At 33.2% G+C, this 12,177-nt stretch overlaps 1 protein-coding gene across 1 annotated transcript in view; it reads left to right on the top strand.

Annotated features, from left to right (window-relative positions):
* LOC103606383 (follistatin-related protein 5-like) overlaps window positions 1–12,177 on the top strand; it is a gene marked incomplete at both ends in the record, with an annotated part of 71,772 nt that overhangs the window by 58,029 nt on the left and 1,566 nt on the right. The window contains one exon of the mRNA XM_008590987.1: window positions 8,656–8,817. Within this exon, the coding sequence (XP_008589209.1) occupies window positions 8,656–8,817 (162 nt within the window). The remainder of the gene's footprint in view (window positions 1–8,655; window positions 8,818–12,177) is intronic.

Genomic DNA, 12,177 nt, shown 5'->3' on the forward strand with positions numbered 1-12,177 from the left:
CTGCTGGTTAAACTCTATTGTGTTTTTTATTTCATTGAATGAATTCTTCAACTCAGCAAGCACTGCTATATTTTTTTTTCAGGACATTGATTTCCTTCTACACTTCTTCTTTCACGTCCTGTATACTTTTCCTCGTTTCATCATGTTGTCTAGCTGAGTTTTCCTGAATCTCATTTAGTTTCCTTAGAATTATCACTTGAAATTCCTTGTCAGACATTTCATGGCCTTCTTATTCTATAGGATCTAGAGCTTGAGAGTCATTACCCTTTGGTGGTGTACTTTCTTGATTTTTTATATTTCTGGTATCTTTCCTTTGATGTTTAGTCATTGTGGCAGGGTGATCACAGTCCACTGTTTCGACACTAGTGTCTGGCTAGGCTGCTGCTGAGTCTGCCAATTTGGCATGGCTGCCTCAGTGTCTACTCGGTTGCCCATTGGCACCTCAGGTCTTGGGCTTCTCCAGGGTGGCACTTGTCTGGTCGGCACATACTTTGCCGGGCTGGGGATGGAGTCCAGCAGCGGTGAGGCCCACCTGCTCAGTGGCGTGCTGACACTGCGGGTTCTACTCTTTTGATTTTTAATTTTTTTTTTTTATTATTGGAATCCATTTCCATTTCTAAATTTCTATAATGTTTTAAAAAGTGTCTTATGTATTGTTTGAGCAATTGATCATCCATATACAGTATCTGATTATTTACACTTTATGTTCTAAGGACTGTTAGATAAACTACATAAAATTTTATTGTATGTGTTTAATTTACTTACATGGTGATATTTAAGTTAATTGAGCAATTGAAAGAAGTAGTTCAGGGCCGGCTGTGTAGCTCAGTTGGTTAGAGCATGGTGCTGCTAACACTAAGGTCCAGGTTTGATTCCTGTAATAATCAGGACCAGATGAAACAATTTAGACTAGAAATGCATTTTGCTCAGTTCTCTATTTGGCTAATTTCAAAATCTGAACTCAGCATTCGCTGGTTATGTTAATATAGAAAACAGAAAGGAAGAAATGGTGAGAAAAAGTCACCAGCCCAATGTACTGCACTCAAAATTTGCTCAGTGAATATCTCCATATTGTTGTCTTAAAATTCAAAAATAGACAAATCGAATTTAATACTGATATTTTTGTTAATGAGTAAAATTCAGATATTTACATCCTTTTATATCCCCTTCCATTTTTAAGTAATAGAAACATATAATTAAATTTTGCAGAATAAATTTTAATATGTAATCTCAGCTATTTAACATGTTTATACACACATATATATATGTGTATATATAACATATATATACACATATATTAAATAATATGTTATATTATTTAATATTGATATTTTTTGACTTTTTGATAATATATTTTATAACCAGTTTTTAACTACTTCAGTTGAAGGCAATTCCTGAGTTATTTTAGTGAGACATTAAATATCATTAGGAAATACTCAGTGTATAGAAACTTACCTTTAAATACCACCTTTTGCATAAAATATTAGTAGACTTTTCAGAGATTTTCATAATAATCCACACAAATTCAATTCTCAATCCAATATGAAACCCTTTGGTGTGTTCTTCATCAGTTTCTTTTTTTCATGCATTGACAATGGAAAGGAAAAGACAAATTCATTGAGCGCACTTCCTAACTAAAAATGACTGTAACAAATGGTTTGAAATGTTCTCTGGAGGATTATTGACTTTTTAATTCAGGCTGCCGTCAATGCTCATTTATATTTCATAATACGTATCCTGGGAAAAATAACCTTTTAAATGTGTAACTCGTCACTGAGGTTTAATAGTTGTTATGCCAGTCACTTATCCTTCAATTCTGTGTGAGTAGAGATACTTTTCAGACCATAAATTAACACCAATAAATTAAATGAGACATATATAACAGTATTATTTTTTCCAATACATTTATTACTATTTGAGTATTAAAGGTTCACGTGACAAAAATTATTGTTCACCGATTTTCTTTCTGTCCATTCATAAGTATGTCAATAAAGTAGAAGTAGTTAGGGATGCAAAGGGAAATTGAACATTTTATTTGAAAAGTTTTATTTTGGGGAGTATAAGTGGCAATATAGATGGCCCATACAGTGTTCATATTTTCTAAGTATAAATAATGTAGAATCAATGGTTATTATTGAGTTGACTGATGTGCTTCCTTTCAAACTAATTCTCAAATATATTTAGGTTATCTCAATTTTTTGCTATTCCAATGAATGTTGCAAGAAACATTGATCCTTACTTTGGCCATAAATCCTGTGGCAAGATATGCTTTCTTTTATTAAATATTTACTGAGACTCTTTATCTATTCTGGTTCCCTATAAGTCTCTTTTTAAAGCTTATCTCCCAAGTCCTTAGTTGTAAAAGATTGGAGTTTACGTCTGAGTATTTTAAAGAGTATTTTTTACTCCAAATCTTACAGTGGTGCAGGTTCGCCATAAATATGTTAACATATCTCTTTAAAAAGTTATTTGTTGTAACTTCAAATAAAATAAAATGCTACAAAAACTACTCAGTTCTAGTTATACCAGGAGAGTCTAAACTTGTGATTTATGTCACCTGCTAAGCAGGCACAGAAACACTACGAGAATAATTTTTGAAAGTGCATTTGATATTTCAAAACAACCATTTAAGTAGTCATCAAGGGAAAAACAAACAAACAAAACCAGAACTTGGTTTCACTCCCAACATCCAAAGGTGTATCAGATTTCCTCTGGCTCTGAGAGCTTTCAAAGTATATTATTTTTCTGCTCCTAAGAATTTTAAAGGCAATACAGAAAGTATAGTCCCAGCTGTGGATTCAAAGGATTATAGCGCCTTCCTGAGGAAGCTCTCCCCTCCTTTTGTTTTGTCTCTGCGTTATATTTGATATGAGCCTAGTTTATAATGATATATAGAGTGTTCTTGCAATACCTAGCATTAGTAGATACTTTATATATATATATAATGAATGTAGGATTTTTTTCACAGCATTTTGGGGGTGAAATTGAGTAATAGACCTGGTACATTTGCATTTGACAAACATCTAACTACCTATAACACAACTCAAGTTCAAGTCTACTAATTGAAATAATATAAAATGCTCAACATCATGCCTCTGCTCTAAACCCCTCTCCCACAACCACATTCACTAGTCCGCTTGTCACACTCCTAAAAATACTTCAAACCCAGCTCAGTTTCCCTTAAGCATTCTGTGTTGATAACTCCTTTCTTTCTGTAATCACAACACTTTTATCAACTCTATTGTAGAACAAAGTGTTATGTTAAAATTATTGTTCCTATAAGTATGTTTCCATTATTCAACAGCACATACTTTGGGAGTATGAGCCATGTCTTGTCCATCTGTATCAGCCTACCATTCTGCAGTTTAGAACAGGTTTAGTTAACCAATATATGACTATTTAATAAAATGAATAAAAGTGAGTATTTAGGTAAGTGGCACAATATTTAGATGGTTTCTACAAAGATTGGTTTAACTGATCCTGAGGAATGAGGATACAAATGATTAAAGAACTTCTGATCGCTAACGTCAATGTAGTGATAACTAGAGGTAATAATTACTAAAGGGACCGTGAACAAGGTTTGTTCCGCCATTGATTCAGGTCTCATTTCATGTATATCAATAGCATTTTTTCAATAATATTTTGAAATTTTTTGCACAGCTTGAGCACTGCACACACACACACACACACACACAGATGTTTTCCGTGTTTGCTCTTTTATTAAATGGAATTGCTTAAAATATTTTAAATGTTTGTTACAAATATACAAACTTGCATTATGCAAACTTAGCAAATTCACTTATTCTCACAATTCATCTATGTAATCTTTTATTTTTTTATATTTTAATTTGCTCAATCATGCCATCTACAAATGCTTAAAAAATTCTTTATCATAATAAAGAAAATATCCTTTCTCTTTTGTTTTGCTAAAGGTAAATTACTTTTCTGCAACCATTGAGAAGATCATACAATTTTCTACTTTAGATTGTTTATGTGGTAAATAATATTGAGTGATTCTTGAATGTCTAATTATAATAAACCCATTATGTCATGGTTTATTTCCATTTGAATGTTGTGATGGATTTGGTTTAATAATATTTTGTTTAGAAGTTTTTCACCTGTTTTTATGAGTGAAATTCACCAATAATTATTCTTTCTTATAACGCCCTTGTCAGATGGTGTTATTAAGTTTATCCTGGCCTCATGAAACAAGTTGGGAATTGTATTGTTTATCTATGCTGCATAACAAATTCCCTGAAATCTCAGGGTCTTGAAACAACATTTGTTTTCTTATGAAGGTTCTCTCTGTCATGGGAGAACCTTCCCATGGGAGAACCCATCCCTTGACATATAAGCACCTCTATAAGGCATATTGAGTATCTGTTGTTATGACAAGGCAGTTCACTTCTCCAGGAGCAAGAGAGAAAGGAGGATATTGCAGTACTTTTTATGACTTAATGTTAGGTATCTTTCACCATCGCTTTGCCATATTCTGTTCATTAACAATGAGTCACTAAATTCAGCCCACATTTAAGGTGAGGAAATTAGTCCTCACCTTTTTTTTTTTCTTTCTTTCTTTCTTTCTTTTCTTTTTTTTTTTTTTTTTTTTTGTGTGTGTGTGACTGGTAAGGGGATCGGAACTGTTGGCTTTGTGTCGTCCGCACCACGCTCAGCCAGTGAACGCACCGGCCATCCCTATATAGGATCCAAACCTGTGGCCTCAGCGCTCCCAGTGCCGCACTCTCCCGAGTGAGCCAAGGGTTCGGCCCAGTCCTCACCTTTTGAAGATAGGAGTGTCAAAGAATTGGTAGAGATATTTTAACACTTACAAATAAATGTCCCCTACCACTTTTCTATTCTTTGGAAGAGTTTGTGTAAGACTGCTATTATTTCTTCTTTAATTTTGGAAAATTTTATAGTTTTCTTTCATTAAAAGTTTTTTTTTCCATTGGTTATGAATATTCATGGGGTACAAAGCTGATTGTCACCACTCATGCCCAAGATGTGATGGCCAGATCCATACTGGCAGCATGCCCTTTACCACAAATTGCAATTATACCTCATGTCCCCAACCTAATTATCCCAACCTCCCTCCCCATCCCCCTTTCCCCCACTCCACTTTGTATCACTATGTATGCTCTCACCCTCTGCAAATCCAGCACACCTCTGTGGTCTTTCTTTCCTTCCTTCTTTCTCTCTTAGCTCCCATTTATGAGTGAGTACATGCAGTATCTATCCCTGTGTGCTTTGCTTATTTCACTTAATATAAGTTTCTCCAGGCTCATCCATGTTGTTACAGATTGGAGAATTTCATTCTTTTTTATGGCAGAGTAGTATTCCATGGTGTATATATAACACATTTTCCTTATCCAGTCGTCCACTGATGGACATTTAGGTTGGTTCTGTATCTTGGCTATTGTAAACAGAACTGCAATGAACATGGGAGTGCAGAAATCCCTTTGACATGATGATTTCCATTCCTTTGGGTATATACCTAGAAGTGGGATTGGTGGATTGTGTGGAAGATCTATCTGTAGTTGTTTAATAATTGATTAAATATCTTTAAACTTGTAGATATTACATTACTTTTTGTGTGGGGTCTTGTAGAAGCTCATGTTTCTAGAAATCTGTTCATTTTATGTTATGTATTGACATGAAGTTTTTTATAATTTATTGACTTTAGTTTTCACCATTTCTGTAACATTACATTACTTTTTGTGTGGGGTCTTGTAGAAGCTCATGTTTCTAGAAATCTGTTCATTTTGTGTTATGTATTGACATGAAGTTTTTTATAATTTATTGACTTTAGTTTTCACCATTTCTGTAAGAATCTAGCTCTTAGTCTGACTTTCTTGGTGTGCCATTTGGCTTTCTGGGTTTTCTTTTTTTCTTTGGTGTACTACAGTTTTATTATAATGTGAATATGTGACCTTCAAAAATAGTTTACCTTTGTGGTTAGGATTTTTGGAAACACTGGTTTGATGTCTTACACAGTTCTAAGACCATCACAGCAGATACCTCTTCAAATATTGCTCCCTTCTTTGACTCCAATTAAATATACATAAGGAATTCTTAGTCTTTCATGTATTCACTACTCTCTTGTATGTATTTTCAGTATTTTTATACCTCTTGTTTATTTATGGGTATTATTTTTTTCTGACAACTTCCTAGTAGCTATTTTTTTCTTCAGCCATGTCTAACACAGAGTTAAATACAAAGACTGAGTTCATAATTTTTGTTATTATTTTTTTAATTCTAGCATTTGTAGTTGATTTCTTTTAGCTTCAAAACACTGTTTAATAGCTTCCCAACTTTGTTGATACTTTTGTGTTCAACTATTAATTCCTTAAACATAGAAAGTATAGATGAGTATCTGATAACTCCAATTCCAAGAATTCTGAAGATTTTTTTCAGTTGACTGTTGTTTTTATTGGTTTGAGTTTGTATTTTCTTGAGGACAAGCCTTGAGATATTTTATTGTATGCTGCAAAATTTATTCAATAAACCATTTTAAAAACTATTTAAAATATAAAGGTAATAGATTCATTGAAAGAGGAATTCTATCTACTTCTGCCAGGCATTTTGGGTATCATAAGTTCAGTAATGAGTCTTTGGACATTTTGTGGTCACTTCAGAGTGAAGCATCCAATGTCCTAGTCCAGAGCAAGCGTCACTATGCTAGGATCCCAGCCAAAATTACTGTGGAAAGAAAACAGTAAACACATTACCTTCAGGTTGCCTATCAGATCAACCAATTCCCAGATATGGGCATGTGTTTGTAAACCATAAATAGTAAAAAATTCAGGCCACTGAAAAGTTTTGGAACTTGGCAGTGCTAAAGAGATAAACCAGTGTTTCTGATTCAGTGCAGCAGCAGGGCCAAGACCTTAAAGCAACACATATCAAATTAATTAATGGTTAAAAAAAAATACCTCTCAAAATTTCTTTCTTTTTTTTATTGATTACGCATATTCAGGGTGCACAAAGCTGACATCACCACCTGTGTCCAAGATGTATGATCAGAACAATACTATCAGTATGCCCATCAACAGAAATTGCCATTATTCCCCAAATTTCCAAATATTTTTTAAATTATACATGTGCATGCATGTGCATGGGCACACACACACACACCTACCTGTGTGTGTATAAAGAGAGAGGGAGGCTTTTAATTGGTAATCAGCTGTGATTTTCAGAGTCTTCACCTGGTTTGGGAAATACTCTCAGGGCAAAAACAGCTGTAGCTTTGTTCCAGGAGCTTTAATGTTCCTTCCCTTGCACTCATTCTGCCACTCCTCATTACACTCCTAGGTTAGTTATGCTTCCTAAAAAATGCTTTCTGTAAACTTGTCCAGGATTTTAAATTCTATTCAGGAAGGTAATTGATCAGAATCAATCAGATCACTTTTCCATCATTACTGGAATTAGAAAGTTCTTAACGGATCCTGATCTCAATTTGTCAATTTTCTCTTCAGTTATGTCTAATAACTATGTTTAAATGAACTTATTTTTAATGTCAATACTTTTATGTGTATATAATTGAGAATACGTTTGAGATTTTTTTCTTGTTATTACTAATTAATTCAGTAAGTGCTGTTTTATAAAGAAAATGATTTTACCTAATTAAAATGTAATTATCAAATCAGAAAATGTAACAGAATTAACACAATGTATTAATAGAATTCCATTATCTAATCCACACTCCATATTCATATTTTGTCAATTTTCCCATTATGCTTTATAGCTTATTTTTCCAGGTCCAGGATCCAATCTGGATTTACACATTGTATTTAGTCATCATGACTCCTTAGTCTCTTTTAATCTAGAATCTTCTGACTTTGTCTTTCTTTCCTTTTTTTCTTATTAGATAAAATTTACATACCACTTAATCATTTAAAAATGTACCATTAGTGGCTTATCGTACATTTGCAGTTCTATAGAGACATTACCACTACCTAACCCAGGACATTTTCATCACCTCAAAAATAGAGTTCATACTCATTAAGCAGGCCTTCCCCATTTCTTCCTTCACTCCGTCTCTACCAACCACTGATCTGCTTTCTGCCTTGATAGATTTGCCCATTCTGAGCATTACCTAGGAATAGACTCATAAAATATGTGACGTTTTGTGTCGCATACACACACCTAATGCCTTCAGTTGTACTACGTATGAGTGCTTCTTTTCTTTTTGTTTCTATTTGTGGGAGAGAAGCTTTTTTTTTTCTGTCCCATTATATATTCATTTATTTTTTTATATAACTGAACTCATACAGTTTTATTTAATTCCTTATACTCGTTTATAATTGCTAGTTATTTTAATTCTCAAATTGTCCCATATTTGAACTGGTTTCTGTGTCCTTTTGGGATGTTTCTATTGCTCTTTGAAGACTTCTTTTATGTCTGAAACAAGATACTCCCAGCTCATCTTGTGATTTCTCTGAAACAGTCCCAAAGTAGCCTTTACTTAAGTAACACTGGTACATTTTAGGAGATAACTGTATTTGAAAACTATGATATCTAGAAATATATAACATCTTTGAAAGATGTAATTTATGATTTCTTGTATTGCAATTTTTGTTTGCTTTTTTTTTTTTTGGAAAATCAAATGGTAAATATAGATGAATAATTCACTTTCTTGTCCATTTCTTTTTTCAGTTCCTCCAGTCATCCGGGTGTATCCAGAGAGTCAGGCTAGAGAACCTGGGGTGACTGCCAGTCTTAGGTGCCATGCAGAGGGCATACCAAGCCCTCAGCTTGGCTGGCTGAAGAATGGAAATGATATCACTCCAAAGCTGTCCAAACAACTCACGCTCCAAGGTGCCTTGTACTTGCATTTTTTCCCATTTGTAAGGGTAATGTAGAAATTTTTTCCTAAAATTTGCATTTTACATTATTTGGAAAAAAAGAGAAAATGAGTCTTGGTGGCAACAGAATGTCATGAATATGAAAAAAATATGGTTATATCTAAGAGATTAAAATACAGTCCTTTACTATTTTTAATGTTTTAAATAATAGTCATGTCATAATGATTGATTATGTCATTATTTTGGTGATAGGTAAAACATTAAATTATGTCTCTTCTAGACACTTGTTCTGTGAATTATAGAAGATATACTGAACATAATAATTGGATCTCTTCATGGAATTATGTTTCTAAAGTTATGTTTTAAATGTTTAAGTAATAAATTCAAATAAGTATCACAGAGAGTTTCAATAATACAGAGAGTTTCAGGGAACATTTTCCATCATATTTTGTAAACGAAGAAAGAGAAATATCAAAAAGTTAATAAATATGTTTCACATTTACAGTGTATTAAAAATAAGTTATTGCACTCTAATATATAAAATAATCTACATATTCTAATATTCTAAGGTGTAGATATAACTAATCAATTATTATATAGATTAATGTTGATAATCACAAATATTTGGGCAATAACAAAACAATGCCAGACAATTTTTGTATGGCCAAACAATTTGAATAGTGTGAAAGCAGTTTCATATAATATGTTAATTATCTTAGCAGTAAAAAAAAAATGCACAAATCTTGTTTACATTGTTAGGAATAGCATACAAGTAATTTTATTGCAGTATCTGTTGCATGAGCATTATATTTTTTATTCTGTGCCTTTAAATTTCTTCAATTTATGCTGCTATAAATGAATATATTTTCATTTTTTATTTCTATAAGCATAGATTCCTATTATTCCACTTTTAATGAGTATGTTGAAACACCATGCATTCTTAAATATAGCTTTGTAGAACTTATACTTACTTATTTTTGTAAGTCAATAGTGACATGTTTGTGAAAGTATTCTTGAACTTCAAAAACTCGAATCCTAAAAATCACTATATTAATGTCAGTAGGCCTGAGAAATTTACACACTTACATCTAATAACTACAACGTGATGTCAATAATCTAAGAGAAGATTGATCTGATTAACAGAAATTAAATGAAGAAAAGACTGAATAGCTTCTGAGTTTTCATTTCTTGCCCATTTAATAGCAGTAAACCATATTATACAAGCATATTAATTTGCTTACAGGAGTATACACGGAGACCAATTTGGGGAGTTGTTATACTTAAGACTCTACATTGAAAGAGTGTGGCCCTTTGCAAAATAGTTAACGGTAATTTTAAGTACAAGAGAGAATAGGTAAACTTTTGAGGGAATGTGACAAAACAATAAAAGGAGAGTAGAAAGGACAACCTCAGAGATAAATCTGAGCATATAGGAGTACAAAATTCAACGTGGCTTTGTATATGATTAAGTATTCCCAGATACTATAGTTATTTTAATTATCCATTCACTCATCAGATGCTTCATTAGTATTTGTTTGTGAGGTCCAAGTTGAGGCACTAACTGGATAATTATGTCAAGGGATGGAATAATAGGTGAATGATAAATGAAATCCTGAAAAATACAAATATTTTATTAACAGGAAATGAAGATAAAAGGTGACTAGAAATCAGCACAGAAACAGGAGACCAGGTGATACGACAGAGGAAAACAAAAGAAAGTTAAAAATGGGGAAAGAGTTCAACAATGTCAGATATGTAGCAAAGTCAAAGAAGGTCACTGAAATGTGTTCATAGGTGAGGTGAACAGCTTGTCCTTGCAACATTTAGAAAAAAGAAGTAGCACTCAGTTTTCAGTGTGTTTAGAAATGAAAAAGAGACAAAAAGAATAAAAATCTCTATGCAGATTTTGAAAGGAAGAAAAATAGAAGATAGTAGCTGCTGGTTGAAGGATTAGGTCTAATGAAGACATTTCTTTCTTTTTGGACAATTTATCAGTCTGAGGAAAGTTTGCAACATTTAGAAAAAAGAAGTAGCACTCAGTTTTCAGTGTGTTTAGAAATGAAAAAGAGACAAAAAGAATAAAAATCTCTACGCAGATTTTGAAAGGAAGAAAAATAGAAGATAGTAGCTGCTGGTTGGAAGGATTAGGTCTAATGAAGACATTTCTTTCTTTTTGGACAATTTATCAGTCTGAGGAAAGTGTCAGTGGAGAAAAGCTGAGGGATGAAAGATGCAGAAAGAGTCATAAAAAGCAACAAGAAAGGAGGGGATATTAGGACATTTGGGGGCTACTTTTTGATCACTTCTATTTACCTCATGATTTGAAGAACAAGGTCACTTAATTAGAGAGGAAATTAGTATTGCATTTACAACAAACAAAGAGTAAAGATGTGAAATAAAAGTGGAGTAGGATATGAAAGGCATCTAACTGTAAAAGTCAGGTGAAATGAATACTAGATAGCATTGAATATACTGCAAATTGAAAACTGTGAATTTGAAAATTGGTAAACTTGCTGATGGGGTAGTCTCATAATTTACTCAAAGATCTAGGTGCAGGGACATGAGGTGCAGAGACAGGTTAGTTTATTCTAGTTCTGGAGGTTAGTAAGGCAGATTTTTCAGGCTGATAAATGAACAAAGAATTGGTAGCCCAGCAATAGAGTGGAAAACATCTAAGAATGCAAGATTATGTAGGGAAAGAGAGAAAGATAATGGGGCATTGAGGAGACAATTTGAAGAATTAATAAATTAATTTGAGGTTTCAGAAAATACAGGGAATTTAGGTTGTTAAGTGTGTGGGTCTTGAAAGAAAAGATGATCTCTGGAGGGGGCCATATTTCATGTAAAACAAGAGGTTGATGCAGGTTTAAATACATTGTTCTCTCTCTTTTAGAGGAATTTGTAAACTAAGTCCCACAGACCATATATAGATAACTGTTTTTGCAAGTACAGTGTTTTGTTTTTTTTTTTGCTTTCTTTTTGGTTTTGTGTATAGAACACAGCCACTCTCATTTTTTATAAAATATTGTGCATAGCTGCTTTAATGCTGCTGCCACAGAGGTGAGTAGTTGCCACAGAGCCTGTATGGACCCCAAACCTAAAATATTTACTATTTTGCCCTTTGTAGCAAAAAAAAAAAAAAAAAAAAAAAAGGCCTGCCACCCCCAGTTTTGTAGTAGTGATTCTCAACAAAAAATGGGAGGCCTGGGGTGTGCAGTAAAGACTGGTAGTTGAGAAAGAGGTTCAAGGAATTCAAATAATTATCCTTCCCCAAACATCCACTGCCTCTCTGTATCTTACTCACATCTCGAGAGCCACTGACTCCTAGGGATGCACTCAAACTCTTTTCTTATTGGTTTTCTACCATTCTTTT

The sequence above is a fragment of the Galeopterus variegatus genome, unplaced genomic scaffold (assembly GCF_000696425.1).
Source record: "Galeopterus variegatus unplaced genomic scaffold, G_variegatus-3.0.2 Scaffold6541, whole genome shotgun sequence".
NCBI lineage: Eukaryota > Metazoa > Chordata > Mammalia > Dermoptera > Cynocephalidae > Galeopterus > Galeopterus variegatus.